Genomic DNA, 21046 nt, shown 5'->3' on the forward strand with positions numbered 1-21046 from the left:
CCTCGCCTTCCACCGCTAGGATCACGGTTCAAGTTGCACCAAGTCGCACTAAATACGTGGATTGGTTTTTCAGTCCCGCCTGACTGCGTGGGTTTTCTCCTGGGATAATTCGCTGAGTTTTTGCTCTTACATCTAAAACTGAAACATTAATCATTTTCTTTTCTCCATTTGGGTTATGGCTTGTACAGTGACTAAAAATGTGTGTTCCCCCCCCCCCTCCCGAGTCCTAGACTTGGTTCCAAGTCTGCTACGCGTGGCTTTTCAGTCTACCCATAGACGGGGAGACATCAGTTCGCGCAAGAGCAGTGATCTCGCGAGAGCACTATCTCAGCGCGTGGGGCCGATTTAACGACTTGTCCACAAGTCTAGCCTACCCATAGAGTAGGGACAGACTCGCGATTGGCGAAAGCTAGTACAATATTGCCTGAAATAGCTCCTCTTTTGTTAGATTAGCCTCCGTCAAAAGACTTGAAATAAAGTCTAGAGAGTCCCTGGCTTCACACCCAAAAGAAATTAAATGAACCAGACTTGGAAAATTAATTTACACTTACATACACACCAACGGATTATTAACTTGTCATCTTTATTTCTTATTTACAATGCAGAAACAATGCAGTTGAGCGTTTACAATTAATTTCCAGTCGAGGTCAATTTTCATGCGATCCAATTCAACTTATTTCCACCACCCTTGTTTTTTTTAAACTTTCCAGTTGAGTTGGCCAAACATTTTAGACCATTTTGTTATGCACAACTGCGCTTAAAGGCAGTGGACACTACTGGTAATTACTCAAAATATTTACTAGCATAAAACCTTACTTGGTAACGAGTAATGGGGAGAGGTTGGTAGTATTCAACCTTGTGAGAAACAGCTCCCTCTGAGAAGCCATAGTTTTCCAGAAAGAAGTAATTTTCCACGAATTGGATTTCAAGACCTCAAGTTTAGAACTTGAGGTCTCGAAATCAACCATCTAAACGCACAGAACTTCGTGTGACAAGGGTGTTTTTTTCTTTCATTATTATCTCGCAAGTTCGATGACCGATTGAGCTCAAATTTTCACAGGTTTGTTATTTTATGCATATTGTTGAGATACACCAAGTGAGAAGACTGGTCTTTGACAATTACCAATAGTGTCCACTGCCTTTAAAGGTAACTGCCTTTTGTGTTTGTATCTGTATTCACCAAGTGGTATCTTAATCATAACTACAGGCTGGGATAACAGAAGAGGGCGCTATTGAATGGTCAGACAGTAGGAGGGTTGCATTGAACTCAAAAAGCTGATTTCTATCATTTGATCTCACAAAGTGCAGTACCAACAGTTAGTTACTAATAGTTAGTATTAAAAACAACCACTTTTATTCTGAAACAATAACTACACTCAAACACCTAGCGGAACAGTTTTGTTTTGTATCTTCATTTTGTCCTAGCTTGTTCAAGATAATTGGGGGCGTTAGTTTTCAAATCAAACCCAGACCCTTTTTTATTTATTTCAAGTACGGAATAAAACCAATTGTGTTTTTTTTGCAATGCCTCCAAGGATGATACAGTTTTGGTATTGACAAAAATAAACTTATTCATTTCAACCAACTAGTTTCCAAGAAATATAATTCAAAACTCAACTGTGAAATAAGTAATTTAAATATGTTTGTATGTTCTGAAAAAGATATTAGACCATGGCCCACCTTTGTTGCATATTAAAGCAGCAAATGTTGCTTATAATTTTTGGCAGACAGTGCATATGACACGGTAATTCTGGTAAGCAACATTTTGTTTGTGCACTGCCACATTTCAAGTTTAAAGTTGCTCTATGTAACTGGACTATAATTTAGGCAATAATAGGTAACAGCGTAAGCTTCATGCCAAGGGAACATTCAGACGATATTATCAATGAGCTATGGTGATGACCACCAATATTTACTAAAATAAACTGCATTCTTGAAACTATACAAATACTTCTTGAAGGTTATACATCAATCTTGGCTTGTCAGTGTCCCGTGTAGACGTATCTTAAACCACAGTATCCACATGCATGGGGTCCGGGTATATCCTGAAAAATAGAAAAAAAAGAAATTACAATATAAATTATTTTGTTTTTAGTGTGTTGAATTTTCATCTAACTCACCTGGTGTTTCATGAATTCTAGTGAAAGTGGAGTAAAGTTATAATTATTCATAAATACCTCAGACAGTTTCTCTATTCGTATTGGTGGAGAGCGCATCATGTGGGTGTGTATAAACCTTTGCTTATATGACCAGTTAAAAAGTGTTGAAACATGGGCGTGACACGCGACCTTGCACCTGTTCTTTTAAGACAGTTTCTTCATTCCTAATGGTCGAGAGCAACGGCTGAAACAGATGTGCCACATCACGCGATACGCGCGACACGCACAGCATTCCCTTATAAGGAGTTGTTTACCCGAGGGCGGGGGAGGGCTTTACCATTTCATAGCTGGAGGGGTGTTGTGTTGAAAGAAATCATTGAACAATTAAATTTTTGCATTTATTTTACTTTTTGACCAGAAAGTGTTGATGTTTTTTACCGAAAAGGTATTTATGAATGGGAATCAAAGTGTTTTGAATCGGTTTTCAACTAGTAGTTTAAACCCGCCGAGGCCTGGTTCTTGATAATTTACCTCGACTTCGTCTCGGTTAAATGATCAAGAACCAGGCCTCGTTGGGATTAAACCACTAGTTGAAAACCTCTTCACCACCATTGATTCCCTTATTGTAAACTTCTAAATTTGGGTTGAACAAAGAAAACCCAACTAAAGCAGGACTTGAACCTGCAATCTCTGAATTAAAGGGCTGACACTCTACAAACTGGGCATTCTAGCCCTATAATGCTGGTTTCCATACTTTGTTTATATCTTTGTTAGTGATGCCAGCCAGCAGCTATTTACCCTGTAACATCCGTTATGGCCAGGGCCCAATTTCATAGAGCTGCTTAAGCAAAAATGTTTGCTTAAGCAAAAAATTCATTGCTTAGTAAAATCAGATTACCGGCCAAGACTCCACTCAATTGTTATGCTAAGTAAACAACAGCTTAGTACTAGTCATAAGCAATGTATATGGCAGGAAATTTTGGCCAGTAACATGTGTAAAATAAGCGAGCTATTTTCGTGCTTAAGCAATTTTTTTGCTTAAGCAGCTCTATGAAATTGGCCCCAGAGATCACCCCCAAGATTGCAACCTGGGGAAGCGGCAGCAGAGGGATCACTAAAAGGGGATTCATTCATTCATTCATTCATTTTTATTAAAAAACCAACTGGCAGCACGAAGCTGAGTAATGTGGCACTACAAGATAACACTATTGATAAAAGTAGAAGAGATAGAATACACAAAAATTGCACCACCACGGGTACATAGAAACATATAAGAAGACGATAATAACTTTTAAAAAATATTAGATAAACCATTAAACGACACTAAAAAATGCACAGTGTGTTGGGGGAACCTTCTTATACATTGAAACCCCACTATGGAATAAAACAGCTAAAAAAGAGTAACCCTAGCAGTTAAAAACTGAACAGATGACAAAAACAATGATGGCAAAATTGGGAAAACAAATTTGATAAATCAGATAAGATTTACAAACACATACAGGATGTGGAAGACCCTCATTTATGAGGGCATACTATAGCATAGAAAAAAAAAATGGGACATTAATGTAAGGCGATTCAACTCCTTAAAACTAACCATACAGTTTTTAAAGCAATTCAATTTAGTGTAGTTCAATAAAAGCTAATAAAATATAATAATGATAAATGAAGACATGAGATTTTTTTTTTTAAAGATAGAATGTTTCAAAACTTGTGTGCATAGTAGATGAATAAGTCCTGTTAAATATCAGGTTTTTGAACAACTTAGATCAAACTTGATCACTAGCTAGACCAGCATGCACCTCATTCCAGGCCTAACGCATGCAATCATCTAAGTATTTGCAATTATGGTCTATGGGCTTCGCCTTGTATCTTGTATCACAGCGTGCAAAGATAACGTGTACAATTATACTCAAAGTCCTTACCAGATTGATGAATACTTTTGGATGACCCAAGTTTGGATCCCCACCATCGCACCAGACGTTGTTTGTGTTCACTTCCTTTGGTGGCTCTTCATCGACCAAATCAATGGCAAACTTTTCATTCAACTGTAAACAAAGAATTTAAGAAATGAGATTTGCAGTATTGAGTTACTTGAACAAAACTTGGTTTCAGGCCCGGGCGGCTGGATTTCACAAAGAGTAAAGACTAGTAGTCTTATATGTATCTCGAAATAGGCCGAGTTATTTGTCTTGAAGGAACATTACAGAATTAGTTTTTGCTAACAAAATAGTTGTTGGCAGTGTAAGCACTTTATGTAATCCAGTAATACATAAACTGACAAACCTGTAGAAGTTTGAGATCAATCGGCCATCTGGGTCACAAGAGAATAGTGAAAAACTGACTACAAATTTTGCATTGCATTGATGCCACAAAAAAAATGAATAAATCGCTCACTGAGCGATCAACTCCAACACAACATTAGATTGTTTATTTCTCATTAAATATGAAATTTCAGACATAAATATTTCAAGGGATGTTTTCTACTACTATCATCATCATTGGACCATGTACATGTATGTTTTATGTAAATCTGTGATGTTATTGATTTTTGTTTCTTACCAATTCTGTAACGTTCCTTTAACTTAAGACTAGCCTTAAGTTTTGAATAACTCCTAGGACTAGTCCTAAATTAGGACTATCTTTGTGAAATTGACCTCTGGAATGCCCAGAGGCCTCGAAAAGCATCTAGCCTCTGTCGCCTTAGTCTTGACCTTGGTGCCCACTTCAAAAGTTTCATTCCCATCCATTTTTGGTGGGCTTTCTGATCCCGAAAGCTGAATTTAAGCGAGGCCTTCAGTAAGCTTGGGCGATATCGATTTATTTTATTCACGATATATCGCCGACAATATATCGCGATATTCGATATAATCGGGATTAATTAAATTTGACATCATCAGTCTTCAAACTCCAAGTGAAAGTTGTAGAAGAGACAGTCATAGAATAAGAGAGGTGTTCTAATGACCTATTCTTCTGGTTTTACTCCAAACCTATGGGGTGCAAGATGTCTCAGCTAGCAAATACATCGCGATATTTAATCGATATCGCGATATATCGCGATATATCGCGATTATCGCGATATATAGATATTGCGATTAAAACCAAATCCATCCGATATTGAAATCGTTTCCAAATTAATATCGCGATATTCGATAATATCGTGATATCGCCCAAGCTTAGCCTTCAGAATGTTTTTTATGTGGTGTTTATCATTAGAACAGGTAAAGAGTAAAAGTGGAAATGACAGTTGTTGAATTACATGAAATCGCTCAGGACAACTGTACTTACTTCCTTGTCTCTGTCGATGTACCTGATTTTTCTGTAATCTCCCTCGTCAAATGCCTGCACAATAAAAAGATTCAGAACGACGTATATGAATATATTACTAATTGGTATTAAAATTTACAGTTCGTTGTTGAAGCCGCCACTTCCCAACTCCTCAAATAATATGTCTTTAGATGACTGTGTAATCCAATGAAATCTCTTGGGATCACAAATGTCTTGATATACATTTTGTAAGATGCTGATCTTTGACCACATTTGCGCAGTGAAAACCATGCTAACAAGTGAAAGACCATTAACCATTGTATCATCGGGTCAGATTTATTTTAAATTAATTCTTGTTTTGAGCCTGAAATGTGACATAAATCTGGACTCAGAATATTTGCTTTACAGACAACAGCCAGAGAAAGGTTTCAACATAGTACAGGCTTGGGTCCACTTCATTGATTTGTACACCTGTAGTTATATCTGATGAAAAACACTCTGCGTTGGTTAGGTTGTTCGTTATTTGATGGAGAAGATGACAATTTACTACATGTATTTATTTGATATTTAGCATTTAATACATACATTGTTCATTTTTAATCGCTGTTTTTTTTTTTATGTGCCTTCAGTAAAAATAAGTGAAAAAGTAGCATCACCCAGGATACATACAGATTTTTTTCTCTTCTTCTGGATTGTCATAAATCAACAAGCTAAGTTATTGAGTGCAATTTTACCAACGGTCAGATGTTTGAGTTGCTCATAAAACAAGCAATAAATTGCGTCCAATCAACAGCATGTGAAACTTGGTTAAAATGATATGATAAATTATACAAGTAGGCAGTTTCATCAAGTTGATTTTACGTGTACCAAAACACACACACACACAGCCCAGAAAAAATAAGAACGAAATATATTAAATCATAACTCACATTTTGTACAACTCACAACTATGAGACTTGACAGCAGGCAGGAGCATTCTCTCCTCGTGCTTACATTTTAAAAATATTCGAAATCGGATGAATAGTTTCGGAGATATTGTAAAAAAAAGAGAGCAACGACAAAAAACAGAGGCTTGGCCTGGCGTGCAGCGCCCATTCGTTTGTGTATGACGTCAACTTTGAACCCTGTGGACAACGGATTTCGGAAATCTTCGGAAAGCGCCGAAGAAGCCCAAAGACGTTTTTTTGCGATGCGGGAGCACATGTTTACACAAAATGAGATAACGATTACATCATCGTGTAGCCGATAAAATTCCGCACATCGTACAGCTAGTCGCATAGCTTTTACTATAAAAACCTATTTTTGTCGGCGTTTTCCATTTTTTGAATCAAGATTTCTTCCAGAGACAATCATCAAAATTGAATGCGACTTTGTCAGTGCTAATTCCCATACATTTAAGTTTAACTTGTGAAAATTTGGTGTAATTTGATTGTTTTCTTCTCCCGCCGAAAGGTTTTGTTAGACCATTTCTTGCAAAGTTGTCCTAAATACGCACGATTATACATGTACGTCGTACTCGTACATCTTCGTGTTTCCGTGATGTGCCACCACAAGAGGGCGTGTGTTACAATAAGTTTGATAGGCCGGGGCTCTAATAATAGAAAGCTGGAAAGCTGCCCGATCTTGTTTCTTTGATAATTCCTACGTTCTGAATTGATAATAACAGACTGCTCATCTTGAGTCAAAAGAAACTAGTATTGTTATATACTTTTAAAGGCCTATACTAATTTAAACCAAAGTTGAACGAACAAATTGATTGTATATTGGTTTTTAGAAATTGTCTTTGTAAATATAACAAAAATAATCAATGTATACCAATGCCTTCATCCTCAAGTTTTTTAAAGATTGTTCTAAATTTTTACTGTGTTAATGCTACAATTTTAAATCAAAGGATCAACTGATCTTAAATTAAAGAAAACACCAGTCATAAACTCTTTAATTTTATTCCATTCTGGTTAATTTAATAATGCTATTTGTTGACATAATTAATAAAGAATATTCACACAAACACCTGCAAAATTTAACACATATTTAATTTTTATAGTTAACAATTTCCCCCATGATGCCGCTCCTCAGTTTGATTCACAAAAATCACTTTTTGCCGTTCATAAAAAATCATACTAGCGCCTCAAAGCACAGTTTGTAAACCTCCTCATTGATAGAGGGCGCTCGCCTAGTGTGCGCCCTCTATTGCCATAGGCTGTGCATTAAACTTGGCCGTGGCCGATATGAAGAAAAACATAAGAATTGAACTTGAACACGGGTACGTTTTTTTCACGATCCACGCTCATTAAAAACGGTATATCTCTAAAACCAAACATCCGATTTCAAAATTTTAAATTGATTTTTACTTCTAAGAATACACCTTAACAGACCACATCTTGTCAGAGAAAAAATCACCTGCATTAAATTTGACTGAAACAGCCTAATACAAGATCCGATTTGAACAGATCCAAGTTTTTTAGCAGAAAATGTCTCGTATTTTGATCATTTGAAACAATCAGACCAGCATATAATTAGCGATGACATGATGATATCTCCTCCGTACTTCAGGCGAGTCTAAAACAAGTACATGTGTATGTTTGTACTTTACAGTTGGCCTATTAATTATTATTCATGCGTACTGGTACTTGTTATGTGGACTGGTACAAGTACAGTAGTAGTACAAAGCCTGCTAAAGACTGCTAGCAACTAGCTGACTGCGAAAGATGGCTCTCTCATTTTTTTTTCTTCAACATTGTGTGATGGGTTTTCATGACTTTTTGGGGGGAAATCAAGTTTTGTTGTCAAAATAAAAATAAGACCGAAGACGTATAACTACAAATGAAAAAAACCCCACAATTTTATACGAGTATGTTTTCTCTTGTTTTATTTAATTTGTTTTTGATGAAATATTGATTAGAACATGATGATTAGAACCACAAAATCTTTTTTTATTTTTATTATAGGGGATTAGTGCATTTCAAAAGGGCGCCACCATTGGTCTGAAAGTGATAAAATTTTTGCCCAGACAGGGGAACAAAAATGGGGATTTCGTTCAAAATGTGACACAATTCTTTAGATTTAGCAAATACAAGTACCTGTCCAGTATGTGTTACTTTTTCCGGTGAAGCAAGACACCTCGTTATCCCTGTTAACTGCCGCTGACTGGCAGAAAAGCGACAGATTTGAGTTCGCAATGAAAGTCTGGAAACATTTCTCAGGGCCGCCATCTTGACTTTGGCACAACCTCGTTCAGTGAGCGTTAAATAAAAACCAAACTTTATACATCACAACTTATTTTGAATCCAATAAAAGAACGTTTGAATATTTTTATTAATGAAAATTAACACATTTAAATTCGTGCATGGCTGGAAAATAATTGTAAAAATCATTTATGTACCAAAATAAAAGAAAATACTTCCCGCAAATTTAGTCTGGTCTCTTCAGGCTTGCGAACTTATGCCAAATTATGATATTACATGGAAGGGGTGCCGTGCAACGCATAAATCGCATTGCTCGGTCAAGTTGAAGACGCTTCATGACTTAAAAATGACGAGATAAAACACTTAACAGTCAGGTTACAAGGTATAAACATTGTTTCTTATAGACTTTGCTTTGTAATTTTAATAGTTTAGAGTGATATTGCAGGGAAAATTTTTCGTATTCTGCCAGTTTTTCACTCATTTTCACCTAAAAGAATATCCCGTTTTATTTTTGTTATATAAATTTATAAATACTATTAAAAATTAAAATTAACAATAACATCTCATTTGGTTTTCTTTTATGATTAACTCAAAAATTGGATACTGAATTTGATATTTGTTTCATGAACGAACGGACAAGTGGTATACTGAAAGCGTTCACTTCATTAATCATGCTTGAATTTAGTTGCGATAATCGTAACCTTCCTCCCGACGGCCGCCTCCGGCCTGGGCGGCCGTCGGGAGGAGGGTTACGATTATGGCAACTAGCTTGAATTAGACCCAGTAACTGGGGCGCTGTACTCCTTTTTTTCGAAATTTTACATTCTCGGTCGAACTAGCGCCCCAGCGAAATATGTCCATGGTCTGTGGTAAGGTAACATTTTCATGGATGTCACACCAAAAATGCCCCAAAATGACGGAAATAATCCATCTCTTCTTGCCTATCTAGACTCTAGAGCTGTTGTTTACTTTTGCTGTGTGCATATGTGCAGTGAATTGTGGGTCTGGATCATTGATATTATGTCTTTTTCCAGGACGAACGTGGGTTATAAACGTCCATTCGTCCATTCGTCATAGAAAGACAAAAATACGGATCTGTGCTTTGTGTACAACACACATGAAGCTCGCACAGGGTACCAGTATTTCGTGGTTCCCAGATGCATGCCATTTTTTTTATAGTGTAATACACAAAACAAAACATTAATTCTGTACATGTTTTTTCCCCACAGATTGTTTGACTGGTTAAAATTTGGAAGTTAAAAGTTGAAACATAGATGCAAGATGTCTTTACTCAGGTCGCTGGTCCCTGTATTAACGAGAGTTATCCCGAGGACCTTCACCACATCACCGATGCATCTTGGGGTCATCACCAATATGCGAAGCCTCACAGGCATGTCTCACATCGCTAATCACCCTGCTGTCCCACCACCAAGCCAGTGGAAACAATTCCTACGAATATCGACACCATTGTTTCTTCAGATGACAAACTCTTTCAAGACCAAGTCATCGGTGAGGAGAAGATGCAAGGACTGTTACTTTGTTTATCGGAAGAAACGCTTGTTTGTGATATGTAAGACCCACCCACGCCACAAGCAAAGACAAGGATAACACCCAGAAGCTCACTTCATTGGCTTTGAGTAGACTGCATTGGAAACTTTTACAGAATAATAATAAATATGAGACTCACTTGCTATGATCAAACTCAAGTTTCTACATGTAATTAGGATGGTGTAGAGAGACTGTAAATCTCTCAATATATAATATCTAGGCATCATCTCCAGACGTCTTGATTGGTGACGAAGTCGCTGATATCGCAACGTAAATTACTGACAGCAATACAAACTACTGGAGAAGAGATATCGTCTTTATATCGATGTCTGTATCACACTACCATCAGGCTTAAACGTTTTGATCCAGATTTGTAAACTTGCCCAGTTTCTCTGTGCCAGCCCACCTCCGAGCCAGATGTTGCACCCAGGCTCTACGTACCTATGATTATTGTAAAACAGCGTGCCAGGTCACACGCTTTGATCTCAAAGTAAACGCTTGATTCCAGATTGATTCATAAACGTGCCCAGTTCCGCCGAATCAGCCTCCAAACCAGTTTGATGTTGTGCCGTCTACCGATGTCTATTACGAAAAAACAGCATCACTTATCAAGAATAGACCAAGAGGATCCTGGTATGACCCTAGTTTTCAGGATTTTAAATTTTCTAACAACCACACTCTGTTTTTCTTTAATATAAAGACTGTTTCTGAAACCTTAAAGGAACACGTTGCCTTGGATCGGACGAGTTGGTCTATATAAAAAGCGTTTGAAACCGTTTGTTATGAAATGCATAAGGTTAGAAAGAGGTTTTAAAAGTAGAATACAATGATCCACACAAATATGCCTCGACATTGCGAGGTTTTTATTTTACCTCGTCGACAAACACGGTCGGCCATTTATGGGAGTCACATTTTTGACTCCCATAAATGGCCGACCGTGTTAGTTCGCAAAGTAAACAAAAACCACGCAATTGCGAGGCAAATTTGTGTAGATCATTGTATTCTACTTTTACAACATCTTTCTAACCGTATGCATTTTATAAATGCAAGGCTTCGTAGAATGAGGGGCATGTTGGTAAAGCTAGCGACCAAGTTGGTCGCTTGCTAGACCAGCATGCACCTCATTCTACAGTTAGCGCTTGTGCACAATGGGCATTTGTGAAAAGGTCTATGTATGTTGGTCCGGAAACTTTTACTTGTGAGAGAAATAAATCTTCAGAACTGCAGTCTTAAAGGGTTTGGGTACTTTCTTTTGTATGACACAAAAAAACAAATGTCTACTGATTTACATAAAACTTACATGGTTTAAAGATTTATGATGATGTGAGGTGCTGTAACTTTTGAGAAATTATGAAAACAATTTCACACAAATAACTGTGGTCTCAGTGAGAAGACAATTATTTTAGCATGTACATTGTGCAACAGATTCACGTGACTCCTGAAAACATTGCTCTGTGATTTTCACCTTAAAAAAAAAAAAAAATGACAACAATGAAGCTGGAACTTCTACAGGTACATTATATTTACACACTTCTTCATTCATAGGGATTCATGCCATTGCAAAAAACTTGATCTACAAAAGGTATCAAAAACCTTTGTATTCCCTTTCACTTTGGAAACATGAATGCTGCCCTCTAGTGGCACCCAGGGGTCATTTTCTGGGCCCAATTGTATGAGCACAATTTCACTAGATATGTTTACCAGCCAAAATACCCACTGTCTTTGATTGGTTTTCTGCTATAGTTTTGCTTAGCATAAAGTTAACGAGCAAAACTTTCTGCTCAAGCAGCTCTTCTTAATGTAATTATCAAAAAGGGATAAAGGTCACCTGTGAAAGTTTCAGCTGAATACAGTGTCTACAACACATGTACTTGTTCAGAAAACGCCAGCAACACAAGCTGTCATTGTATTGTTATAAGAATGTTGTGAGAATGACATTTAGTGCCAGTGGCTACCAACTTTTATTTCTGTATTTTGCAACATTTACATGCGGACACCACAGAAATTTGAATATCGAAAACGCCACACTTGAGGGCACATTTTATAGTGTCAAATTTGTCAATATACTTGCACATATTAATTTCTAATCAAGATGAAAAAATTTTACAGGACGCATTACTACCATCACCATTACCATTACCAACAGGCTAGATGTGACAAAAAAAGAAGTTTTTACTCCATAAAATGGTCAACCATGTTAGTTTGCGACGTAAATGGAAAACCGTGCAGTTTCGAAGCATGTTTGTGTGAATTCTACTTTTATGGCCGTCTTTGACTGACCCAAAGCATTACGTTCCTTCAATGACAAGCATGAGAAAGTAAGATCAATGTAACGCCCTGTGGAAATTAATCAACCTCTAGAACTATTCAGACAAAACAACAGATGACACATTAAAACACAATTGATTATTCTTTACGTCCTGTTTATTTCTTGTGACGACTCCCGACCCGATTCTTTCATCACAACAGAACACATAAGTGAGCAGACCACAGTTAATACCTTGAAAGTTAATTAGTGACAGGAATAATAAATATATAAATATTTATAATAAATATTTATAATACAATGATTTGATAAGACATTATATACATACAGTTATAATATAGACACACCTATTGTAGTTCCCCCTTTATAGAGCTGATTAGTGATTGGCTGACTTGGTGCTAACTGTGCGAGTTACACATGGGCCCAACTTCATTGCTCTGCTTACCGCTGAATTCTGCACTTATGAGTATGATTCCCCGCTTACATGCAAGCGCCGAATTTCTGCACTAGCCTTGTAAGCCTAGAATGTGTACTAACGGGGAGTACGCATGCGCAGAAGCCCAAATTCGCCGCTAACTCGTGAAATACACTTGCCGTAAGCACAGAATTCCCTGCTTCTGTAAGCGCCGATTCTGTACTTATGGTAAGCAGAGCCATGAAATTGGGTACTGTACCACTGGAGGCCCAAGCTGAAACCATGGTTTCAAGAAGGGCCTTTACAGTCCCTTATTATCCTGCTACCATCTTGGTCTTGTTCCCTCATTATGTAATTGAGGAGTACTAGTTTAACCCTAGCAGTGTACCAGGCTGATTAAATTGGCCCAGTTTCCAGACTGTGTATTAGCGGGGCTGATTATATCTGCCCTAGATGTAAAGCGATTGTAATTGGTTACAACAACCCACTAGACCTCAAAATGACCCCTGTGAATGTTCAAGGTTACACAATAAAGTCAGCTTCATGGATACTTAAGACTGTCAATTAACTTCTGGCATTTGTGAAGTACTTTTTTGTTCATTCTTAAAAGAGTTAAAAGCTACCACATTTATTTTGTCATCCCATCACAACTTTCCAAAGCACTAATGTTTATAGCACTTTCATTTCCTCATTTTAAGTAAAAAGTAAAAAGAACAATTCTCAGAAAAAAGGGAAACTGTAAATACGTTTAAACTTGTCACTATTGTCTGAAGTTTCCAAAGACCTGATTATTTATAGAGGGTAATAAATCCAGCTTTGCTTCTGTTCATGTGGCGCCTGCACTAGATTTTATAACATTTTTTTTATTCCTCTAAAATAGTAGAAACAAAATATCTGTTAAAAACACCTTGGATGTTAATACTGTTTGTAACTGACACCCAGCAATTTTCTTTCTAGATGGTTTTAAAGCCATTATACGCTTTTGGTAAACAGTATTGTCCATATCCCACACTTCGTGTATCACAGCTTATATGTAAAATAACAAACCTGTGAAAATTTAGGCTCAATCGGTCATCGGAGTCGGGAGAAAATAACGGGAAAACCCATCCTTGTTTCCACGCGTTTCGCCGTGTCATGACATTTGTTTACTATAAATCCGTAATTCTCGCTATCGAGAATTGATATTATTTTAATGTTTTCTCAAAAAGTAAAGCATTTCATGGAACAATATTTCAAGAGAAGTCTTTCACCATTATACCTTCTGTAAACCCTGTAAATTATTTGTAAATCTGTGAACTTTTTTTTTTTTCTGTACCTAAAGTGTACCGAAAGTGTACAATGGCTTTAAAGGCAAGGATCGTTTAAATTCTCGTTCAATTCCATGAGCTTACTTTTGAAATTTTCATGTGAGAAATATTACATAAGCCCCTGGTCAAGAGATCCAACGCAGATGTATTTTCTTAAATCGCCTAATGCTTCATAGACTCATACAATGTGGGTTTCAATTCAACATTTGAGGAGGTAATTAAATGAAAGACAAACAATTCTGTATACGTGTGCCTGATCAGTCATGGGGGAAATTAGCGGCTGACGGGCCCAAACGATTTGATAGTGATTGCTCAAGGGAGTATAGGTGCGTGGCAGGTTCAATATCACTTGAGGGTAAGAGCTATTGACCATGATCCAAGCCCATCGTGGACATGTCTGGACAAGCAGAGAGTATCGTAGAAAAAAGCCATGGGAATAATGTATAGGATTGGACGGGGGAGCTAAAAGATTTCCTGTTTAGATGACTAGCTAAGGCACACCGATGTGTGTTAAGCACTGTACACTTAGTACTCTCCCAGTCCTGTGTAAAAAAACCACAGTAACTACTCAGGTTGGATTCGAACCCAAGACCCTTGTCATTCCAGAGCAAGATGTTTTACAGTGAACCACTTGACCTCCGCGCTGGCCGGGTAGCTAGAGGCAATTTGATTCCTATATTTTATTAGCAGCAAGTAAACAATTTAATTGATCTTTGGGGTGTTAGGGGGGGGGGGGTACCCATACACTTGAAGTGTGTAAAGCACTGTATACTCTGTAATTTGACAAGTCCTATAAAAAGAAAAGGTGCTTATAAAATTCAGCTTTGGTCGTGCGAGCAATCATATCACAATTAACTCATTCTAGATATTCAACAAATATATACATCTTACTGGCATTAATTACAGACAAGTCTTTCCCCAAATTTCTTCTCAGCAATAAATAAACCCTTGAGCTATAAATGAGATGAAAGACAAAACTGGTAAATTTATTGATAAGTATATTCCCCCGCCTTTAAAGCGCGTGATTCGTGAGGCGCTCATGCATACTCCAAACTGCCCTGCAGCGGATCTATTGTCGTATGTTCCACTCAATTGATTCGCTCGCCCCCCAAGCTGCACGCTGCGGAGCAATGGGAGCTTGAGTGTAAATCACACCAGAGCAATCAATGACTTATTCAGTCCTCTGTGAAACTGCCTCAAATGACTGTTGCTTGGGCAACCAAATAGTATAAAACGAGCACCATGAAAGTACCACGTATACTTTTATGATCATCGGGTGAACTAAAATGAACCAAGGTGTGAACGATACAACAGAGGATTTGAGGCATTGCATGGTGAGGTATCAATGTATATTTGGTTTGCGGTAACACCATGTGTGTTACCGCTTAAGTGTTACCGCAAACCAAATATACATTGATACAACATAGAGATTAAAAACTCAGGCCTGTGTGCTTCGTTTTTGAAAGGGCAAGGGCACCAAGGCATTTTCTCCTTGGTAAAGGGCACCTTATGAGGAAACTGTAAACTTCTAATGGAGTATTTCAATTAGGGCACCAAGGCAATGACAAGGCGAATCTGTCAAGTATCAGGCCTGATTGTTTATATAATATACTTTTGCTTATATGCATGTTTTCTGCTTAAGTAAACACGCAAACTTGCTTACCAGTAAACAGTTTTATGAAAATTGGACTTAAGTTGCTTTGCCATATTGCTATGGTTATATGGTGTTATTGCAAACAACAGCATAAAAATTAAATATACTCTTCAAAAGACAATATTTCTCTGTAAAATATAAATAAAACTGAAATCTTTACTTAACTGCCACAAAAAGACCCTTTTTAAGCACCTCTTTCGTTGGTTTAAGATCATGGTCCAGATAAATCTATCAGCAGATATATCTTTCACAATGCACCATCCCTTAAAATGCTTTCGGTTTCGAGTCTCCTACCGCATAACACTCTAACAAAATTATATTTTATAATGAATCCTTATCTAATTTAGAATTCACTGGATCAGTCGATATCCAATTAAGTGCTTTCGTCCGGGCTAATTAAATACAGTGAGCGATGAATGCAGGTCAGAAATCTAGGGATGCGTATCTTTGTAGAATATTCTTTAAAGACACTGGACACTATTAGTAATTGTCAAAGACTTGTCAAAGACCAGTCTTCTCACTTGGTGTATCTCATAATATGCATAAATAACAAACCTGTGAAAAGTTGAGCTCAATCAGTCCTCGAAGTTGCAAAATAACCATGAAAGAAAAAAACACCCTTTGTCACACGAATGTGTGCTTTTAGATGGTTGATTTTGAGACTTTAAATTCTAAATCTGAGGTCTCGAAATAAAGTTCGTGGAAAACTATGTCACTTCAGAGGGAGCCGTTTCTCACAATGTTTTATACTATCAACCTCTCCCCATTACTCGTCACCAGATAAGGTTTTATGCTAATAATTATTTTGAGTAATTACCAATTAAGTGTCCACTGCCTTGAATACATACAGTGTCATATCAGGGCCCAATTTCTTGGCTTTGCTAATAAACTGCTGCATTCTTCCCTTCAATCACCATTCTCTCCTTGCACGGTAGTGAGAATGCCTACAATGTAGTAACATGTAGAATGCAAACACCCTAGCCAGAATTCCCAGCTAACCCGTGAAATACACGCTCAATTCCCTGCTTCTGTAAGCGCCGATTCCTTGCTCACAATAAGCAGAGCCCTGAGTTTGCCTTGTATAGCCCTTGCCTATAGAGGTCAATGGGAGGTGTTTATTCTCCAAACCTGTGCGCAGTGCATACAAATCTGTGCGCACTGCATTTTGATTGTTTCATTACTGCTTTTCCTCTAAAGAGGGTGGCTTTACAACGTCAATGCATTGGTCTCCTAATCCCACCTGCAGTTACAAGGCCTAATATCAGCAGCAGCATACACAATAACTCTTACTTTCCCGTTGCACATTGAATTCATAAATATTGGTGTTATAAGATGAATACATTAATATCAAAATAAAATAAGAAAGTACTTTCTTCAAAAGGAAACAAATAAAAACATTTCATTAAATAACTTTATATAAAGTTTACCATTTCTGTAGTTTCATCTCAATTTATATAAAATTTATTTTTGTTTGACAGCACAAGTGAAATAACTTTATTATGTACAAATTATATTTCATTCCTGACATTGCACAAAAATAACACAGAAATGGATTGCTGGCATCGTTAAAACTAAAATCTAAAACATTTAATTCCTACAAGACCCTACTTAAGACCCAACCACCTTACTAATATAAACAGTAATTCTCTACACTACAACCTTCGATATATACAGAAGCTTGGAGTGACCATCTGTTTTACCATGTTTCAGAGCTAAATAAGCCAATCTTATTGCTGTAAAAAATTCTTTCCTAGATCTCATACCATAGTGTCTAAAACCCACAATTGAAAATAGGGGAAACACAAAAACATGTTTTTTTTCCACTGTTTTCTTTTCTCATGACTCAGATGACCAAGGGCTTAAGTTTTCACTAGTTGATCTCAAATATGTTGGATCACACAGAGTATGTTTTTTTTTCCAGATTCGAACTGGTTCCTAGCGACCAGTCGGAGCATGAGAAAATTAATTAACCTTAATTAAAGTAATTTAGCTCAGAAATAAAGAAACAAATGGTCACTATTAGATTCCATACAATGACCTGTGAATATAAGGAACTTTTATCAAGGTGTGGCCATCTTCTTTTTTGTGTCTGGTTTCCTAAGAACATAATAACAATGGTAGTCCATATTCTCATTCTATTCAAGGAGACCATGCTATTTGTCCTTGCATTTGGTTAACATACATGTAGGGTGCTTTTGATGATAAGCTTCCCTGGGTCGACCCCTCAGTGCCCACTCGGGTGAGCCCCTGACAAGAGCTAATCGAACGATCACACTCGCCCTCTCGTGGTAACGGCATGCACCTTAGGTCACCCCCAAGTGACCCACTCCACAAGCAGGGCACTGGGGGCTGACCCAGGTGAGCCCCCTCAAAGCTATTCGAATGTACCGCGGCAGACCGGGGTCGATCCATGGAAGGTAAATGAGCGCACCTGCTTTAATGTATAAATAAGACAAATAAAATGGCCACAACATGATGAAGGTTTTCATGAGACAGAGACAGTGTCTACTGCTCTTTTATCCCTGAGTATTCTCTGCTGGCACTTGTTGTTGTTGTTGTTGTTTTGTTTGTTTGGGTTTTTTTGTGGGAGGGGGATTTTAACATGTGAGTGAGAAATTACCTCTTTCTCAAGAACTCTGTTACTTCAGAGAGAGCCATTTCTCACAATGTTTTACACCATCAACAGCTCTTCATTTCTCCTGAAGTCGAGCAGAGTATACTGTTCGAAACGTCGAGACCAAACCAGCTCTTTTCAGAGCCACCACTCCTTCAAAAGAGATTTTTGCTCATGGTTGCACCCACAAGTTTACTATTCATATTTATATACATGTATATAGTTACACTCTTCTTCATTGCCCGTTACTTTAAGCTAAAAGTTATTTTGAAAAATTACCAATAGTATCTCACGGGCGCCTCTAACCTGTGACAGTTTCAGTGGCAGGATAATTTTCTCTGATGACTTTATGATTTTCTCGATGAAGACATTGTGTAAAATCAGCAACAAGAATGCTGTAAGGGTATGATTTACTCTTTTGTGAGTCATCGTGACTCATCATAGAGTTTAAGTAGAAATTTCAGCTTTCATTGACGAGGTAAAACCCATATGCCAGCATCACTTGTAAAAGCCTAAGGCTCTTGACTTCTATTAATGGTTCAAGATGCTATTGTACCATACATTCACCAAATATTGGTCACATATTGGATTCGTCCCTTTTGCTAACATGAAACCCCATAGAGGTGAGTTCTATAGGAAGTGGACACTATTCGTAATTACTCAAAATAATTGTTAGCATAAAAATTTACTTAGTAACGAGCAATGGAGAGCGGTTAAATAGTATAAAACATTGTGAGAAAGACTATGTATTTTAGTTTTTTAGAAAAAAGTACTTCATCCCAAAAGTATTTGAATTCAATTCGAGTCCGTCCTCAGCTGAGGTCTCAAATTCAAGCATCTGATCCAAAACTTGTGCAACAAGGTCTTAATTATTCTGTCGCAATTTTGACGACCAATTGAGTTCAAATTTTTACTGGTTTGTTATTATGCATATGTTGGGATACGCCAAGTGAGAGTACTGGTCTTTGACAACTACCAAAGGTGTCCAGGGGTCGAATTCACAAAGAGTTAGGACTAGTCCCAACTTAGGACTAGTCCTAGGAGATAAACTACTTGCATGGATAGTCCTAAGTTAGGACGAGTAACTCGAGATAAGACTAGTCCTAACTCTTTGTGAAATCCACCCCAGTGCCTTTAAATAACTTTTCAATTACAATATTTTGTACATTAATATGTGGACAAACTGTCACACTTTAAATTTTTATGTGAATTAGGTTTTGAGTTGTGGGGATGAAAAGGGTTAATATTTAGACCTGCGGCTGAATCGAGTCAACAGAACCCGAGTCCACTTGAAGAAGTTGATGACGAAACTGGGCCCGCCGTTTAAACCTGCCGTTAGACCTGGTGTAGATCCCAAGAGCGTTAAGGGCATAGACAAAACAACAACTGTAGCCGAGAACCTGTAAAGAATCAAAAGAAATGTAGAAATAACATCTTTGCTAACTTTTGTTTCATTCTACCTTTCTTTCAAAGGGCTTGGGTACTTCCTCCCTGTGAGCTCACGGGGGAGCCTTATAGTTTATACAAGTAGGGTTTGGGTTCCTTTTTTTCTCAGTTCCAGTTTTTAGTTCTTTTATATTTAAGATTTTGTTTTGTTTTATGCAAGTCGCCAGACACACAAGGCCTGATGGTCGCTTCAAGGTGTGGGCTACAATTATTTTTTCCAGAGGCCCTTGCCACCTACTCCTAGGGCTGAAACAGGGTTACTCCTTTTACAGTCCATACGGATGTAGGCTTGGGTATCATCAGTCCAAAGCCTGGCTGGTAGAGAAATGGTATGCTTAGTTTTTGAACTATCAGACCCATTTTTATAGCACGCTGTATGGGCTGGGTTTGCATGCAGTGCTGTATGTGTTTGCATGCAGTGCAATGCAGTGCCATCGCAGTGAACCTGTGCCAGAAACACCAGGACAAACCCCCCTTACTTAATGATGAGGTTTTTTATGTGAATTATACACACACAAAAAACAAGACATTCATGATTCACCACATACATCCAAATCTTTGCACTATTTGCCCAATTCTGTACCCCTCATACATGTAGCTCAAGATCCTGGAAGCCTCAAACTTCCTGACTTTTCTTTACTCCCCTAGCTGCCTTCTAATGTTTACCGTATTCTGCTATTGGCTCAATTTCATGAAGCTGCCTCAAGCAGTACCGGATGTGATAATGGTGTATACATTTAGTGGTTTGGATAGCTAAGTCTTGTTTTGCTTTTATTTCTATTGTGTGTGTGTACTTTTCAATAGCATTTTGGTACTGCAGGTTGCGTTTTTGTACAACTTAGATGTGTGCAAACAAGTTGAGAAATATATTTGTTTAAATCTGTGGATCCAAATATTTCATGCATGAAACGGTTCTCATTTGGCACTGCAGGTTGCTTTTTGTACAACTTCTATGTATGCCAAAAAAAGTTAAGAAAAAGGCCGTTGCCATGATCTGTAAAACCACTAATGGCTTTGAATCGCTGAGGTTCCTAACAAAAAAAACATCTTCCCATCACTCTGATTGTTTTCCTTTCTTATGGTTGTTTACTTTCATCAAATCTTGTTATGACTAAAGGTGGAATGCAACCCTCCATAGAACAACATAGCCCTACAATTAGATAGCTGGTGGTCAATGAACTAAGTTTCTTGGCATTAATGGGGTTGGGGAAAGTGGTCCGGTGGTGTGTTTGATAAGTGCACCTTCAA

General features: G+C 37.6%; 2 protein-coding genes across 2 annotated transcripts in view; both read right to left on the reverse strand.

Annotated features, from left to right (window-relative positions):
- Window positions 1-564: 564 nt before the first annotated feature.
- On the reverse strand, window positions 565-8592 carry LOC139934734 (NADH dehydrogenase [ubiquinone] iron-sulfur protein 6, mitochondrial-like). Its single transcript, XM_071929121.1, has 4 exons — window positions 8444-8592; window positions 5385-5438; window positions 4022-4144; window positions 565-2045 (listed from the first exon to the last, which is right to left on the reverse strand). The coding sequence occupies exons 1-4, from the start codon at window positions 8573-8575 to the stop codon at window positions 1983-1985; spliced, it is 372 nt and encodes a 123-aa protein (XP_071785222.1). The 5' UTR covers window positions 8576-8592; the 3' UTR covers window positions 565-1982.
- A 5506-nt stretch (window positions 8593-14098) lies between these two features.
- LOC139935480 (uncharacterized) overlaps window positions 14099-21046 on the reverse strand; it is a 77180-nt gene continuing 70232 nt past the window's right edge. The window contains exon 4 of the mRNA XM_071930111.1: window positions 14099-19752. Within this exon, the coding sequence (XP_071786212.1) occupies window positions 19600-19752 (153 nt within the window). The 3' untranslated portion in view covers window positions 14099-19599. The remainder of the gene's footprint in view (window positions 19753-21046) is intronic.

Source organism: Asterias amurensis, chromosome 3 (genome assembly GCF_032118995.1).
Source record: "Asterias amurensis chromosome 3, ASM3211899v1".
Lineage (NCBI taxonomy): Eukaryota > Metazoa > Echinodermata > Asteroidea > Forcipulatida > Asteriidae > Asterias > Asterias amurensis.

What these genes read in the sequence shown, in the direction of transcription:
- LOC139934734 (XM_071929121.1), bottom strand. Translation starts at nt 8,575, where the DNA reads ATGGCGGCCCTGAGAAATGTTTCCAGACTTTCATTGCGAACTCAAATC. An exon ending in AAGTAACACATACTGGACAG is followed by an intron (nt 5,439 to 8,443) that starts GTACTTGTATTT and finishes TTTATTGTGCAG; the next exon opens with GCATTTGACGAGGGAGATTA. An exon ending in ACATCGACAGAGACAAGGAA is followed by an intron (nt 4,145 to 5,384) that starts GTAAGTACAGTT and finishes CTTTGTTTACAG; the next exon opens with TTGAATGAAAAGTTTGCCAT.